At 40.2% G+C, this 17,702-nt stretch overlaps 1 protein-coding gene across 1 annotated transcript in view; it reads right to left on the minus strand.

Moving 5' to 3' along the window:
- The window catches only part of KIAA1217 (KIAA1217 ortholog), a 309,140-nt gene that overhangs the window by 98,940 nt on the left and 192,498 nt on the right, over positions 1–17,702 (minus strand). Inside the window, exon 4 of the mRNA XM_014539382.1 lies at positions 4,403–4,601. Within this exon, the coding sequence (XP_014394868.1) occupies positions 4,403–4,601 (199 nt within the window). The remainder of the gene's footprint in view (positions 1–4,402; positions 4,602–17,702) is intronic.

Genomic DNA, 17,702 nt, shown 5'->3' on the forward strand with positions numbered 1-17,702 from the left:
GGCCATTTTCTTTGTCTGCCCATAAGAATCAGGTAAAAGACAGCAGCAGACAATCCAGCTGTTGTCCACAAGCAACCAGACAAAAGTTCTTTTACCACAGAATAGGCAAAAATAAATAAGGAAAATAAAAATGACTTCAGTTTTTCTTTCCTTTTTTTCCCTCTTTTGTTCTTTCTGTGTAGTTTACCACCCATAGATAGAGGGTGGCATCTTTTAAGATGGTGAGCAAAGAAAGGTAACACTTAAAGAAACAGTAAAGCTCTGATATCTACAACATGTTCCAAGAGATTTGGTTAATATTTAAATATTTAATTGCTTACTTTACCCAAACACCCATTTTTCTGCTTATCACATGAATGCACACAAGCAAAAAATGCTTTTCCCCCTTCAAACAGTTTCAGCAAGGAAAAGAATATCTATTTACAGCCCAGACCAAAAAAAAGTACCACAAAGATCAAAACCAGTATCTTTACAATGCCTTTTTTTTTCTTTCACAGTGGGTTTTAAAAAATACTTTTCTACATACAAGTTGAATGAGTGGATGCACAGGGTATTGAGAAGGAATAACTGCAGATCAATTCTTCCACCTGTCTTTCTCTCCTTCTGAACCCAGCATTTAGAGCTGGGGAGTCAGCAAAGAACAGAAGTCCCACACCTTTTCTCAGTTCCTACCTTAACATTATTTAAGACCATATGAGTTGTCTACGAAGTCCTTTTCCCTTCATATTCAGATTTCGTCAGCAGAAGGGCCACCCAAAGCCCTCTCAGCCTGGCCGGCAGGGTGATTCCTTCCAGGGCCAGCGCAGGGAGTGTGGGGGGGATGGGGGTAGGGGGGACGATGTGTGCAGGAGGACACATTCCTTTCCTCCAGGTGCAGCCACACGTTTTGTGGGCTGATCGCAATCACTGGGATTACTGGATTATGTTTTTGTTTTAAACGGAGTGGAGAATTCTTGGACTAGTCTTGCTTCCCTCTTTTAAATACCCGTCAGTAATTGCTTTGAAGCGGTGACTAGCCCAAGCTTGCACCATAGCTCCAGGTTTCAAGTAGCTCATTAGAAGTCAGCTTAGGGGGGAGTGTGCAGTTCTTGTTATTAAGGGGCTAGGTTACTCTGAAGGGGGAGTTCACAGAAGGTGAGAATGTGGGGATTCACTAAAGGAATTCACCCTGTAGCTTCGGGGAAAAGTCACAATAATGATGTGGAGAAACCGAAAAACATACTCGAGCCACGAAAAAAAAACCTGGTGTGATTCTAAAGGTATTTAAAGTACCTTGGTTTATAATTAATTTAGAAACATGTTCATCCAAGATGAACCAACACCAAAGGCCCAGATTGCATTTACCATGGCAACATTTACAACACAGCATTTGAACCTGAACTCTCTGTGGCATTTCCCTAAGGAAAATATGGAGAAGCCAACACAATGATGAAACAGCCAAACTTGTAACAAATATATTCTCACTTCAAAAAATACTGAAGAATGTAAAATGAAATTTGTCTCTGGGTTCAGATTAAAGCCATTGTCTTCATTTAAAATCCACATGGTACATTTTTTTTGGGAGGGGAAAGAGGTTTTATATAACAGTAATGTTGAGAATTTATTCGATCATTCAGATAAGATATACTTGAAGCATTTTATGCATAAAAGCAAAGAAATAGAATAATTATTTGGAAAGGATATGGAGATATCTGTATCTATATCTATATATATAGATATATATATACATTTTCTCCACATTTTTAGATCCATTTTTATAAGTAAATCAAAACACTAAAAAGTAAAATCTAGACAAATGACTTCCCAATTAAACATTTAAAAATGAGATTTAAAAAAACCAGGCTATTTACACTGCAGCATGAGGATAAACAAGATCATCATTTTTGCAAATATAAACATATTAACTGAAAATTATCAATGTTAGAAATGATCACTTCTCTCAAGCACTTGCTTGAATTTGCCTGAAAAAGGATCATCTTAATTTGGGAAGTTGGGGGACCTTTCCTTTTTGTCTTCCCTCCCACTTTCCTCTTTGTGACTATGAAATGACACTCCCTCAGAATGCTTAAAGGAAGTATTAGTAGTACTCTGAGACTTGGGGAATGCTCTAGAATATTGGGCCATATCTTATATAATAAAAGCCTAATATGCTAAGTGTCGGACTATTCAACCAGTCACTACGACATGCAATGACTACCAGGGGGCAGACGCTCTGACCAGTAGGTTAGCTTGCTGCTGGGGTCCAGCCAATAGGGGCTGGGCAAGATGGGCTGGACATGCCCTGGAACCCTCCAGTGGTCCCTCCCCGGCCCCGACTATTCAACCAGTCACTACGATGCTCAATGACCACCAGGGGGCAGATGCTCCGACCGGTAGGTTAGCTTGCTGCTGGGGTCCAGCCAATAGGGGCTGGGCAAGATGGGCTGGACATGCCCTGGAACCCTCCAGTGGTCCCTCACCGCCCTGATCATGCACTGGTGGGGTCCCTCAGCCTGGCTGGCGAGATGGGCTGGACACACCCTGGAACCCTCCAGTGGTCCCTCCCCGGCCCCGATCATGCACTGGTGGGGTCCCTCAGCCTGGCTTGTGCCCTCTCACAATCTGGGATGCCTTGGAGATGTTGGAGAGTCAGTTTTGGCCTGATCCCCGGGCCTTCGAGGATGTTGGAGAGTCAGTTTTGGCCTGATCCCCGGGCCTCTAGTTGTAATATAAAAATTTTTGCATGAGCTGTGAGGCAGTGGGTCCAATTGTTCATAATAACCTCATCAGTCTTGAGCTCCATAATCAAAAGTGGCTTTGCCTAGTTTCATGCTTATTTGTAATTACCATATCTCTCAATTCCTCTAACTGCAAAATGCAGAAATTCAAGAGGAGTGTTCTAAAATGTCTCGTCCATGTAAAAACTCTACATGGGATTATATTACCGCAAACACACTCTTTAAACATAACATGATTACTTCATGTTTAAGTTTATGCTTTATAAATTTCCTTTTATTGGTGACAGCCTGGTTAATAATTTATTTCAAAAAACAAACATGAATTTTCTGTTACCTATGAATATTTAAACATGGTTTGTTTTTTTTTAAAGCAGGAAGGTTATGCAACGGATGCAGCACCCTCTACCTTAGGGCATGTGTCAAATTTTGAAAGCCCTCAATTGCTCATACAACTTGGCACTTGCCTAAATATGTCATTGCGATCACTGTTAGATATTTATTAGTTTACATTTATTATGCATTAAAGGCACATTTTTAAAAAGTGGTTTCCACTAATTCCATAATGAAGAAACAGGTCAGCCTGCTATTCCCCACAGGGCAAGTACCCAGAAACTCAAGTTGTGGCCCAGATGAGCTGAGCAGGGAATAAACGTTCTGAGGGAATAAAAAGTTCTTGACCAAGAATGTGGACAGTCAGGTTTTGATTAGGTGTAGCCATGAACTGGCTGCGTAATCTTAAGTAAGTCCATTAACTTTTATGCATCTGAATGTCTGGTACCATAACATAAAAAGGCTGGAATAGTCACTAAATAATTTTTTAATTTCTAAAATGCTTAGAGGCTATCCTAAACAATTCAAACTGCAATTCAAACTGTTGTTCAAGGGTGTTGATTTAAGTCCTGTTTCTCAGGCTGTTTGTCTGGGACAGATTAGATGGGTCTCTTCTGCTCTATACACAACACCACCACAGCCGATAAAGATGCTTTAATCAACTGCAGTAGCAGGCGTCCGTGGAGCCTCAGTAGCAGGCGTCCATGGAGCCTCACTTTAGAGTATATTCTACTGGGCGCCCTGGAGAAGCCCATCTGGAGGGAGATCCTTTGGTAAAGGCCCAACTATTTAAGAAACAACTGGGAAGGGAGAATACGGCTCAGCCTCTTTTCCTGTGGACAGTAGCAGATCCCACTGCTTTTATTCTGACTGGCTCATGTGAAGAATGACTCAGTGGGATCATTGCTTAAGATGTCCTCAGGCTTGTCTGTGAGGGCAGAGCGGCTGAGAAGTTGGGAAAGTTCCCGTCAGAGGTAGTGTCTTCAACTCTGACGACCTTGATCAGGTCTCTCCGCCTGGGCCTCAGTTTCCACAGCTCTTAGATACCTGGTGGACTGGATCGTTTCCTAAGTTCTTTTCAGACGTAACATGCAAAGATCTCTGTGGGAGAAGTCTAGACACCCTTGCCTTTGTAAACCACTTCTTTGTAAGTGAATGATGGAAAGCCAGCGGGTGAATTCCCACCTGGGTGAGATAAGCCTGCCGGGTAGGAGCAGGCTTTCTTCACGGGGCCACGAAGAAAGCAGGACTCAATACAAACTGTAGCAATGCTAAACGCAATATGGTACACACACACACACACACACACACACACACACACACACGCACACACCCCACACGGCACGACTACTTACCTTACATCATTTAGTTCATAATAGACATTTCTGCTTTCGTCTTTGATGTAAATGGCGACACTGGGCGACTCCAGCATTTTCATGGTGAGCTGCTGTGGGAAGGCACTTACGAAGAGAGCCCGGATCGTGTCTGCACTTGTGATTTCGTTGGGCATCCTGAGCTGCTTGGTTTCATCTCCATACTGGAGGTAGAGAACCCCTGCGTGCAAAAGGAGCACAGCGGTCACTCTCACACCAAGACTCACAGGACGCGCAGCACAAGCTAAGCCACTTCTGTCTGGCTGCGTGCAGGAAATGTTGTGGACAAGCTTGAAAGCATGCAACAAGAAATATATGTTCGGAATTTCCAAGGAATGCACTCTCTGGTTATCTCAAAAAGTACCCATTTTTATTCTTTGGGAGTCCGGGCAGGTGTTAAAGAGGCTAATTTTCAACTTTTTTTTAAACCAAAAGAACAAAAAGGGAACCTCTGGCAGCCTAAAGCAAAAGCCAATACTTAATCCCCTTGAAAGGTAGACTTAGGAATTTAACAGCATAGGGTGATTCCCCAGCCCCCCATGTCTTTCACTAACTAAAAACACATTCAGTATAGCCATGTGTAAGATATACAGTTTAATCAGTGGTTCTCAACCTTCTGGCCCTTTAAATACAGTTCCTCATGTTGTGACCCAACCATAAAATTATTTTCGTTGCTACTTCATAACTGTAATGTTGCTACTGTTATGAATCGTAATGTAAATATCTGATATGCAGGATGGTCTCAGGCGACCCCTGTGAAAGGGTCGTTCGACCGCCAAAGGGGTCGTGACCCACAGGTTGAGAACCGCTGGTTTAAGTCTTTATAGTCCATTCAGAAACATTTTAAGTGGCAATGTTACAATATTTCTATGATCTAACACATACTTATTTAATGTTTATACCATGTGAAACTATAAGGAAAAAGTGGCACCCTGATGTCTCAGAAAGAAACTGGGACAAGTCAGTTGCACAAATGAAAACAAGCACAGGATCACAGAATTCCAGCGTTCCAGAGGGTACGTGGCTCCCAATGAACCGTGCCTATATGAGTAGCCATGCTCTTATAAAGTGCAGTTTCTTCCAAGATCCGGTCTGAGCTTTGCCATGTGACTTTCTTTGGCCAACGGGACATTAGCAAGTGTGATGCAAAACGGAGGCTAGCCAAGTGCTTGCACACTAGAGCTTGTCCTATTGCTGAGCATGGTCATGGGTTCTCCCTCACAGAATCACACTTCTATGGAGTCCAGGCAAACATGTGGAGGCCGCATGGAGAAGAATGGAAGCCCTGTCTGGTGGCCCCACTAAGCATCCGTTCTCCAGCCAGTCATGAGGGTGAACCCTCTCGGTAGCGGTATCCCTCCCTCCCGGGAGAACTGCCTCCATCACACGAAACATAAGTCATATGAAACAGAATCGAGAGCCTGGCCCAAGTTGCAGAATCATGAGCAAATAAATGACTGTGTTTGTTTTAAGTCACTATGTTTAGGGTCATGTGTTACTCAGGAATAGATAACCGAACCAGGGAATCGGAGATTCTGACATTCAATTTGTATCCTATTGTGAGAATCTACTGAGGAGGGACGACTACTTACTACTAGAATAATCCTTGGCAGGAGAGATTTAAAAGAGAACAGAATATGACTTCTGGTTAAATATGGCCGTTCGTGTAACACATTTATCTCTTTCTCTTCCTGAAATTCCATTAAAATGACAATGAGGAATAAAAAAGCAAACATTAAAGAATCAACAGAACAGGAGAGGAAACAATAGCAGACAAGAGAAAGCTGACACCTAGGTCTTCAAGGAGACAACTCCACATAAAACGCAGGCCCAGGGGGGCTCTGGAAATGAGCACCAGACTCTGAAGGCAGGAATGCACAGTGACAGGAAAGCATGAGCCCTGCTTGAACTTCCTTTTTTTTAATGGCACAGCAACCTGTTCATATCTCCCTTCGGAAATGAGCACCAGACTCTGAAGGCAGGAACGCACAGTGACAGGAAAGCATGAGCCCTGATTGAACTTCCTTTTTTTAATGGCACAGCAACCTGTTCATATCTCCCTTTTTATCCCACTCAGCCAAGCGACTCCCCATATCCACAGAAGACTGAAGAGGTTGAACCAGATTCTGCTCATGGGCACAGGGGCAATGGGTGAAGTGCCCTCTGACAGCATCCTGGCAAAGGGCTGCCATCACAGCCAGGGACTGGAGGAGCCCTCCAGGAATTCTGGCTGGCCTGAGGGAAGAGAGCAACAGAATTGTGAGGGTAACTGTGCAGGGTCTGCTTGGTCACCACGGTGGTAAGCAGCCTGGCCCATATATAAAGCTTCCGGTTAGGACACCCGGCCTCGCTCAGAGATTAGCAGACTACCCGGGATTAACAGACATTTCATAAAAGCCTCTAACGTGAAAGAAAAGACTGAAATAAACAGAAAACAGAAACTCAGAAGGGATGAGACAATCCAAGAAAAGGGGGATATTTGGAGAGCAAAAGTGAACTCTGGGAACCATGAGAGCAGAAATTAAACACATTCATTGAAAAAGAAAAAGTTGATAAAAACCTTAAAAGTGTAGTAAAAAGACTTTTAGATGGGAGAAAGGTGAAAACCAAGAAGAAAAACAGAGAATTACTTCAGTGCATCCCAATACCTAATAATGGAGACTTGGATAAAAAGAGATCAGTAAAAATAGAGAAGTTTTACAAAAAGTATTATTAGACCTCCCCCACCCCCAACTGAAGGACATGAGATTGGAGATTGAAAATATTCATGAAATGCTCAATACACTCAGGCCTGTCACTGAGACATTCCCAATGGCAGGGGAATCAGAGGTTCCCACCAGCCCAGAGGGTGTGGAGAACAGTCCCAAGAGAAGGGCCAGGACTCAGAAAGGCACTAGAGCTTTCTCTACAGCAACCAGAAACCAAAGACAATGGAGAAACAGCCTAGGAAATCTGGAAGGAAATACTTTAGATTAGGTTTGTATCCTTCCAAACCATCGACTGGATATGTATTAAAGTCAGCTTCGCAGTAAGGCCTTCCTGACCACCTTATTCATTATTTCAGCACCCATTTTCCCCCAACAGTTCATTCTCCCATCCTTGCTTCATTTCTGTTCTTGAGCATTTTTCACTCCACAGTTGATGCTTGAACAATTCAGGGTTAGGGGCTGACTCCTACACAGTTGAAAATCTGAGCATAACTTTTGACTCCCCCAAAGTGCAACTACTGCTAGCTTACTGTTGACCAGAAGCCTTAGTGATAATAGAGTGGGCAAAAGTGGTTTTACAGTTGTGAGTATGCGAAATACAGAGTTTATTCTTGTATTACTATTTAACTGTATTTTCCATATGAATAGCTGTAAAACTACTTTTGCCTCACCCTGTCTACACAGTTGATTAACACATATTGTTATAAATATTATATTCTATATTGAAATGCTATACTAAGCTAGAGAAAAAGAAAATGTTATTAAGAAAATCATAAGGAAAATACATTTACAGAATTTATTGAAAAAAATCTGCATATAGGTGGACTCACACAATTAAAACTGCTTTCAAGGGTCACCTGTATAATTCATATTTTAATTATTGTTATTGTTTATCGTCAGTCTCTCCCTTTAAAATGTAAGCTTCATAAAGTTAGGAATTTTTAAAAATGTTTTTGTTTACCGTGGTATTCTTAGTACCTCTAATATGACTTACTACATAGTAGGTTCTCAGTAAATGAATGAATGAATGAATGGATGAATGAATGACTTATTAGTCATCAAAAGGAATGTTCATTTGGGGTCTGGCTGAACTATAAGAGCTTCGGCTACATGATGTAACAGCCCAGTGATCTCCTTCCCACTTTGCATACACATTAGAACTACATTCTGAAGGGGCTCTTTCCTTGACTGGAGCATTCCTTTCCATTCAGTGTAAGCAGCTCAACTTCCCCTCCCTGCCCATCATAGTTTTGATCCTCAGCTTCTTCATGGGGTTAGTTTTCCAGAATATCCATGCTGTTACACATTCTTCAGAGTGCAGAAAAAATCTTTCAAGCCTCTGAGCTCAGATCGTGCAACGTTTCTGTCCCAAAGGGGAGATGTGGTGGCTGCCCATGTGATTGCTATGCCATGTCAAAAGGCCAAAGCCATTCCTGAGGTCGGGGCCCCAACCATGGCTGGGCGAGGCCCCTGCCCACGGGCCACTTATGGCCTCACTACAGTCAAATATCATGGCCTCACTTCCCCAAAGAGCCTGGCTTTCATTCCCACATCTGCATTCTGTACGTGTGTGTGCTTTAAATAGAATTTGTAGGCTCTGAGTAAAAAAAATCGGGCCTACACTAAGGTTACCTCAGGTTCTGGCTGGTGCAGCTGCCAGCTGGGTACACAAGTCCAGTTACAGATCATGACAATCCAGAAAAGACGGGGGAATGATGCCTTTATAAACAGAGAATAGTCTTTTTACACTTGATTCAGCTTGGTTTCTCAATTCAGGAAAGGGATTTAGAAATGCTTAAACTCAGAAGGAATGCTCTTAATATATGATGGCGTTTTACTGGCACAGTGATGAGAGTCAGCGCGCTGGCATACTCCCCCAGCGCTGAGTTCGTGCTGGCTGCTCCGGATTCACAGAGGAAGGACTTGGATCATAAACTAGTTCTTTATGAAGAAGGAAAGAAGACAGGAAAATGAACTTATAGGATGTCTGCTATGTGTCAGAAACAGCATGCGCATACAGCAGGTTCTCAATAACATTAAGTAACAACTTTGATGAGATGCCCTATGAACTTAACTCTTGTTTATATCAATTAGCCTAGGGTAAAATTGGTTTCATTATACATCGTTCTGCTTCAGGTTGTAGAACCTATGAATGATGTTAAGCGAGGACTTCCTGTATTTCATTTAATCAGCACAGCTTCTCTTCAGGTCGATGTTATAGCCCCACTTCACAGATTGGGAAAAGGAAGCTCAGAAGGTCCCAGTACCTTACCTAAAGTTATAGCTAGTAAATGACTTAACTAATTTACATATCCAATTGCATCCATCCACAGAACCAATTATAAATAACTAGAGGCCCAGTGCACAAAATTCGTGCACTGGGGGAGGGGGGTGGAGATCCCTCAGCCCAACCTGCACCCTCTCCAATCCGGAAGCCCTCAGGGGATGCCCTACTGACAGCTTGGGCCTGCTCCCTGTGGTTCTCTGCATTCTGCAGGGCCTGCCTGCTCCACACCATGGCGATGGGCAAGCAGGCCCTGCTGGGTGCTGCCTGTGGGCCGTGCTTGCCAGCTCGCGGGTCACCGTGGCAATGCCTGCTGGGCTCACATTGCTGGGGTGACACCGCCAGCATCCTGCCCCGGCCACTATGGGCGCCTCCATCTTTGTTGTGGAGTGATGGTTAATTTGCATATTACTCTTTTATTAGATAGGATCATGTAAATGGAGCCACTTTTAAAAATGAAGCTGGAGCTGCCAGGCCAGAGGCACTACCTTACATGTCTACACCTCAACTCTTGGAATGTTTAAACAGGACAAAATAACCGTTGGACTGGACCTAAGGCCACATTGTGTCCTGAGAACTATTTGCAAAGATAATAAGAAAGCAATTGTGATGAGTACTGGACTGATAACTACTGGACTGAACATTTAAAACACTGTTTAGAATTAATATCACATGTTATCTACACCGATAAAAGGCCTTCCTTTTATTGATGTAATTATTCCCCTTCCCTTTCTCATACTCTGCCTCCTTACTGGAATATTATTTGGCCTTACGCCTGAATTAATGATTCCAGCATAATTATTCTTACTGATCTCAAGTAAACACTTGTTTGCCTCTCACTTTGAAGGGCCTTTTTATGTTTCGGTTAGGACCATGATCTATCTCTTGAAGCATACAACCTAAATAAACTTCTACATTTAGTCACATCCATTTCCTCTAACCTTCCTGTCTGGATGATCTTAGCTGTCCTCACATTTTAGTTTGGCCATGTGCTTGAAGATATTGAGATGTGATGGGGGCAGCTTGGAACAAAGATTCCTTAAAGTCGACTGGAGTAAATGCTGACACACAGTCAGACAGAAACAATACACATGCTGGGATAAGTGAGGAAGGCACAGAGCTCGGAAAGCAAGAGAGTTGAAATGAACCTCACCACACGGAGCCCTTCTACGAAGCCTGGACACTCAAGGGTGCTCCAGCTCGATGGCTCTGCAGAGGAAACGTGCATTTTTCACCAAGAGCACGTGGTCACAATTTTACAAAAAACAAAGTGCACTTGGCAGGTCACGCTTGCATCACACATCCTCATAACCTTTTGAATCTCAGAACAGTTCCAGAATGTGGGACATCTTCCAAAATATTCTTTATCGTAATATGACATGCAAGGATTTTCACAGTGGGATCTTGCTGTGCACTGCATGTTTTTGTTTCTCCAAAATTCATGTTAAAACCCAAATCTCCAATGTGACGGTATTTCAAGGTGGAGTCCTAGGAAGTAGTTAGGTCATGAGGGTAGAGCCCCTGTGATGGGATTAGTGCCCTTATAGGAAGAGGCACAGGGCTCTCTTTTTCTTTTCATCCAGTATGCAACCAGAAGATAGCCATTTGCAAACCATGGTCTCCCCAGACACCAGATCTGGTGGCACCTTGATGTTGAACATCCCAGCCTCTGGAACTGTGAGGAATACACTGTTGGTGATCTATGGTGATTTGCCATAGCAGCCTAAATGGACTAATACAGACCTTAACCTCCCGCTCCAGCCTTATCACTCACAGCATGCCTCATTCCTAGAGCACTGTAGTTGTTCAGACCTCTCACTGGCTCAGGTGACTTTCCCACCACTTCTTTGCATGGCACCCCCATGACCTACTCTGAGCGATCTTCCCCAATCACTCCTCCATCACTTTTTCATTAAGTTTTGAGGAATTAATTTTTCTCACATGTGCTTACATTGTGTTTTACTGAAATTGAAAGCATGGCTTTTAATTCTGCATTATTATTAGCTGTATTCACCAGATGGTATTATATAGTAGAGTACTGGTTATAGAGTAGATGCTCAAATATCTTTTCATTGAAATGAATTCAATTCTGCAGCCATGCTAATCGACATGTGCTTGCCTCCTGGGATGCGTTCTACAATCCCCCTAAACAGCATTTTCCATAGGCAGATGATGGTGACAATTCCAAATGACCTAAATTCTGCAGTTTCTCCAAATCCAATGCAAGATTATATCAATCAATACTTGTATTACAATTATGGCAAATGGCTAATGCCTTAAAAATATAAAGAGCTCTTATAATACTTTCTGATGGAAGCTAACAGTTTTCAACTTAATAAGAAAAATATAAATATTAAAATAAGATATTTTTTTGCACCTATGAAATTGGCAAATGTTTTTACAATAAAATACACAGTGCTGACAAGGGTTGGGAAAATGAGATATCTCACATACCATTGTTGGGAAAGTAAATTGATACCATTTCTCTGAAGGCCTATTTGTCAATATGTGTCAAAACTTCCCAAAATATACATATGGTTTGAGCCAGTAATTTTTATTCTATACATTTATCCACAAAGATGTACTTACCAGGATGCTTACTAAAGCATCACTTATAAGAATAACTTGGTGGAGTTTTAATATTAGGGGATTCATTTAATAAATCAATTCATTTCATAAACATATTCATTGGAACATTACATTGTTATTAAATAAATTCTAAAAGAATATGGCAATGAAAAAATATATATTTGTTAAGTGAGAAAGTATGTTATAAAACAAAAAGTTCTGAACATTAGGTTTTTTTTTTTTCCCATGGGGTTAAAAGGTACCTAAGTATATGATTGCAAGTTGAAAATAGGGGACAGAAATCAGGTATTTGGCAGTTTATTCATTTTCATTTGTGTGTGAATTTTTTTAATATAAATGCGGGGACATAAAGCATTAATGTCAAATGTTTCAGTGAACAAGTTTCAGCAGTTCAATTTTATAACAATATAAATAAACCTGTTAAATTTTTCTGGACAATGCCAGCATTTGGATTTTTTTAAAAAACAACTAAATTTCTTATTGATGGCAACTAAAAAAAACCCCCAAAAAGCAAAAAAAACAAAAAAAAACACAAAAAGGGACTAGATTTTAAAAAAATTAATCACCTTGATGGCAGCGATGAATCCAGGTTTTGTGGGGCCTGAAGCTCAGACCATTTTGAGGGACCTCTTTAAATAGCAGAATATCAAGTTGGAAATATAAAATTCAGTATGAACGTTAATTAATTAATTAATTTAAAAAAATATATTTTATTGATTTTTTACAGAGAGGAAGGGAGAGGGATAGAGAGTTAGAAACATCGATGAGAGAGAAACATCGATCAGCTGCCTCCTGCATCTATCCACTGAGCCAAACCGGTTTGGGCTTAATTATTTATTTACAGGGGTCGGAACCTTCTTTGTTTCACCAAATGAAATAGTGATACTATTGAAGTGAGCATCCCAAGGCATTTCTCTAAAAAATGCTTTGAAGAATCTGTTGATGACTTCTGTAATTCAAGCCATGTTGAAGACATGAATGTCAAAGATGCTGATTTCTGGTGCTGTGATCCTATTCATCCCAAGGGCTCCTGCTGCCCTCTTACATCGATTGTCAGAAAATTGTCTATAAAGAATCTATGACACAAAGTCACTACAGAACTTGCAACAACATCAGCTGAGTCAATAATTTAGTCTTAAAGGTTACTCAACAAGTAAGGCAGAAAATATTATAAGACAATGTTGTGAGAAGCACTATAAGTGATTGTGGGTATACTACAATTGTAATTGAATTCTCTCATACTTAAGGTGAACTATTGGTTAAATAAGCATTGCAATATGAACTCACTTTGTAAGGCTGAATATTAGAAAGGTAGAAATAGAAAGGACTTCAAATTTAAATGCAAACCCCTGAATAAAATACTAGTAAAGCAAATCTAGCAATGTATGAAAGAATACATCATGACAATAAGAGTTTACTTCAAGAATGCAAGGATGGTTTAACACTAGAAAGTTTAGTCCCAATACATTCTCCAATAATAAGAGAAACTATACAATAATCTTGATAGTGTCAGAAAAATGTTAAGAAAGACCCAAAATAAATTCATGATTTAAAAACACACACAATCATTTAAGAATTAAAGAGAACTTTCTTAACTTGAAAAAAGGAATCCATCAAAACTCTCAAAAAAGCATAATGTTAAATGATGCAATATTAGAAGTGTTCTCCTTAAACACAGAATTTTTGTTATTGCTGCATCTGAAGTCCTGGCTAGCACAGTTAATGCAAGAAAAAGAAGTAAAAAGCATATGGATTATAAGGGATAATTAAAATAATGATTATTCTCTGATGATATAACAGAGAATCTAAGGAAATCAGCAGACACACAACTAGAGCTAATAAGGATTCCATATGACTGAATGATTTAAAATCAATATATAGATTCAACAGTAACCTCAGTACTAGAAAAAAATAGAAAACATAGTTTAATAAAAATACCACTTAAAAATACCACTTATAACAATAATATGGCTATTTAGAAGGGAGTACAGTCTACCTAATACCAACACTATTAAAACAGTGTAGGTTTGGCAAAGAGATAGAACAAGTAGACTATGAAACAAAATAGAGAACCTAGGGAAAAAAAACACAGGTTTTATGAAAGCTTGATATATGACAAAAGTGGTGGTACACATCCTGGGAGAAATGACTGTTCAATAAATAGTGCCAGGAAAATTGGTCTCCATATAAAAAAAGTAAAAAATATATCCTTTCCTTACACCATTTACACATAAATTCCTGATGGGCTAAATACCTACATGTGAGAAGCTAAATTATGAAACTTTGAAAACAAAACAAAAAACAAAACATGGTGCTGTCTCCTAGCATATTGTATAGGGAAAGACTTTGAAAAGAAACAAAAATCATAAACCATAGACAAAATATTTATACTACATTAAAATGAATATTTTGTACTGCATAAGACATTGTAAGCAAAGTAAAGAAGAAAACTACATTTTGAGAGAAGATATTTATAGCTCACATGCTCTATTAAGGAAAAAACAAAACATGGTAATGTCTCCTAGCATATTGTATAGGGAAAGACTTTGAAAAGAAACAAAAATCATAAACCATAGACAAAATATTTATACTACATTAAAATGAATATTTTGTACTGCATAAGACATTGTAAGCAAAGTAAAGAAGAAAACTACATTTTGAGAGAAGATATTTATAGCTCACATGCTCTATTAAGGATTAGTATTCAGAATAATTAAAGAACACTTATAAATCAATAAGAACATAGAAAATAAGCAATAATGAATAACCAAAAATGGATATAAATAGGCAACTGATACAGGGAAGAAATCTCAGCAGCCAATAGACGTTAGCATGCCCAACTTCACTAGTAATTATCGGAATAAAAAAATGGAAACAATGACATACTATTTTATATCCATCAGATAGGCAAACATGAGTAAATCTAATATCTTCAAGTATTGATGTGGTCTTGGAATAATGGAGTCTGTTATTCCTTGCTAGTAGGAGTGAAATTTGTACAATCACCTTGGGACACCTGGAAAAGTGGAAGAAGTGCATCCCATTACCTGGCTACTTAAATTATCCATCACAGATAAAAATCTCATGTGCGGGCACTTGTCCCCGGATGCTTATTGCAACTCCATTCCTCATTGATTTGTTCTCAGTGGTTTATTCATATAATGGAATAGGAAACAGCAGTTCAAATGAATGGAGTAGAACGACATCCATCAACATGGATAAACCTTAAACCTTAAAGTTGAGTGAACACAGAGGTTACAAAAGGATCTATGCAGTACGATCCCATTTATGTAAAATTTTATGACACACAAGACAGTAATACATATTCTTTATGAATACAGCAAATATAGTAGAAGCACATTTGCATGACAGTCATACCCTCTAACTTCAGCATGTGTTTAACTCTGAGAAAGAGGGGGAAGGGAGGGAGATGGGGTTCTATAGCATTTTCTTTCTTTAAAAATGTAAGAGGTCCAAAGAAATTATAGAAACGTACATTTTATAACATTTGACAACTTATACAGCATTTGCTATGTGCCAGGCACTATCTAAACCAGTGGTTCTCAACCTTCTGGCCCTTTAAATACAGTTCCTCATGTTGTGACCCAACCATAAAATTATTTTCGTTGCTACTTCATAACTGTAATGTTGCTACTGTTATGAATCATAATGTAAATATCTGATATGCAGGATGGTTAGGCAACCCCTGTGAAAGGGTCGTTGGACCGCCAAAGGGGTCGAGACCCAAAGGTTAAGAACCGCTGATTAACTCATTTAATCTTCTTTATGAGGTTGCTACTATGAGTATCCCCATTTTATAGATAAGAAACACTGAGGCAAAGAGAAGTAATTTGTGACATACCCAGCTAATGATCTTAACCATTGTGTTATGCTGCCTCTCAGGTGTTAAACAGATGAAAATATCTGTTTAATTTTGGTAATGTCTATTATATTATGTTTTCTGTACCTTTTTCATTCAAAAAATTGAACAACAAATCATTTTTAAAGAAAGAATGCCAAAATAATGCTGTCTAAAAAACATCCCTTCCACAGAGCACCCAATTCTTTCCCAGGAGCTTAAAACCTGGATGTAGCCATGGAAATCTGGAAGCTTTTCCTTGGCTTTTGATATAAGAGTTGGTGTAGGAATTCTATCATACAAAGCAAAGAGTAAAGGCCACAAAAGAAAGAATATTTTCTTAAAGATAAGAACAAAAGTATAAAAGTACAATAATCATGGTTCCAGAAAAAAAAATTAACTGGCCTTTTAAAGATATGAAAAGTATGTCTTTTACAGTTTTCAATGCATGTTTTCAAAGAATCAGAAAGATTGGCTCTAAGTCAAACAAAGTCCATAACCACCCCCACTAGGAGATTATATATCCTGCATATTCTCAATCACACTTATTAGCAGACTTAGATTCAGAGATTATAAATATTTGTGAGAAACCATCTGAGTTAATCTGAAATTTATTTTCTTCTCTGCTAAACTATTAGTATTTTAAATAATAATAACCAGTAATTATTATGGATGAATGAATATATCTTTAGAAAAGTTTTCAGTATGAAATACTAGTTTTTATATAATTACATGGAGATTTTAAACAACACACTGATATACAGTGTTATGAATTTTATTGTTCAGAATTTCTTTCATTTTCTATATTATGGAGAAATTATTCTACTTAAAAGATAAAACCTGTTTGGTTCTCAAGCTGGGAGAAGAAGACATGGGGAGGTGTCCATAGGATGAGCTATTTTTTTTCTCCTCTGGTAAATAAAACTCAGGATCACCAATAATTTCCAGAGGGTAGTTGTAGGGTAAATGGGAACACAGGCGCATCTTTATACTTTTGTACCATCAGTCATGCTAATGACAAAAAAATAAAAGCCATCCTTGATGATAAGCATCCTATATAACAAAAGTCTAATATGCTAAGTGTCTGGTTTTCCGGTGACCTGTCAACTGTTCAACCAATTAAAGGGTAATATGCTAATGATATGCTAAGGCCGCTCAACTGCTCACTATGACAGGCACTGACCACTAGCGGGTAGATGCTCCGACTGGTAGGTTAGCTTGCTGCTGGGGTCCGACTGATCGGGACTGAGTGAGATGGGCCGCACACACCCAGGAGCCCTCCTGTGGTCCCTCCCTGGCTGGCTAACCTCCTGTGTCCCTCCCCGGCCAGCCAGCCCCGATTGGCCCTGATCAGGACTAGGCGAGACAGGGCCAGACACACCCTGGAGCCCTCCCATGGCCCTTCCCCGGCCCCAATTGTGCATCAGTAGGGTCCCTTGGCCTGGCCTGCACCCTCTTGCAATCTGGGACCCCTCGAGGGATGTCGGAGAGCTGATTTCGGCCCAATCCCACAGGCCACTCCCCTTGGGAGGATGCCAGACACAGGGCTCATGGCTGGCGAGCGCTGCTGCAGCAGTGCGAGCCTCTCCTGATTGAGACTGTTGGGTGCAAGCCTGCAGCAGGTGCAGTGGGGCCAGGATGAGCGGGGGCAGCAGGTAGGAGCTGCAGGCAGCATTGACTGTGGGTTTCAGCCCGATCCCTGCAGGCCACCCCGAGGGACCCCACCCATGCATGAATTCGTGCATTGGGCCTCTAGTTTATATATATATATATAAGGCTAATATGCAAAGTGTCCCCTTGGGATTTCAACTGGGAGACCAGGAGTTCAATCGCTGGCTATGA

The sequence above is a fragment of the Myotis brandtii genome, unplaced genomic scaffold (assembly GCF_000412655.1).
Source record: "Myotis brandtii unplaced genomic scaffold, ASM41265v1 scaffold215, whole genome shotgun sequence".
NCBI classification, from domain to species: Eukaryota; Metazoa; Chordata; class Mammalia; order Chiroptera; family Vespertilionidae; genus Myotis; species Myotis brandtii.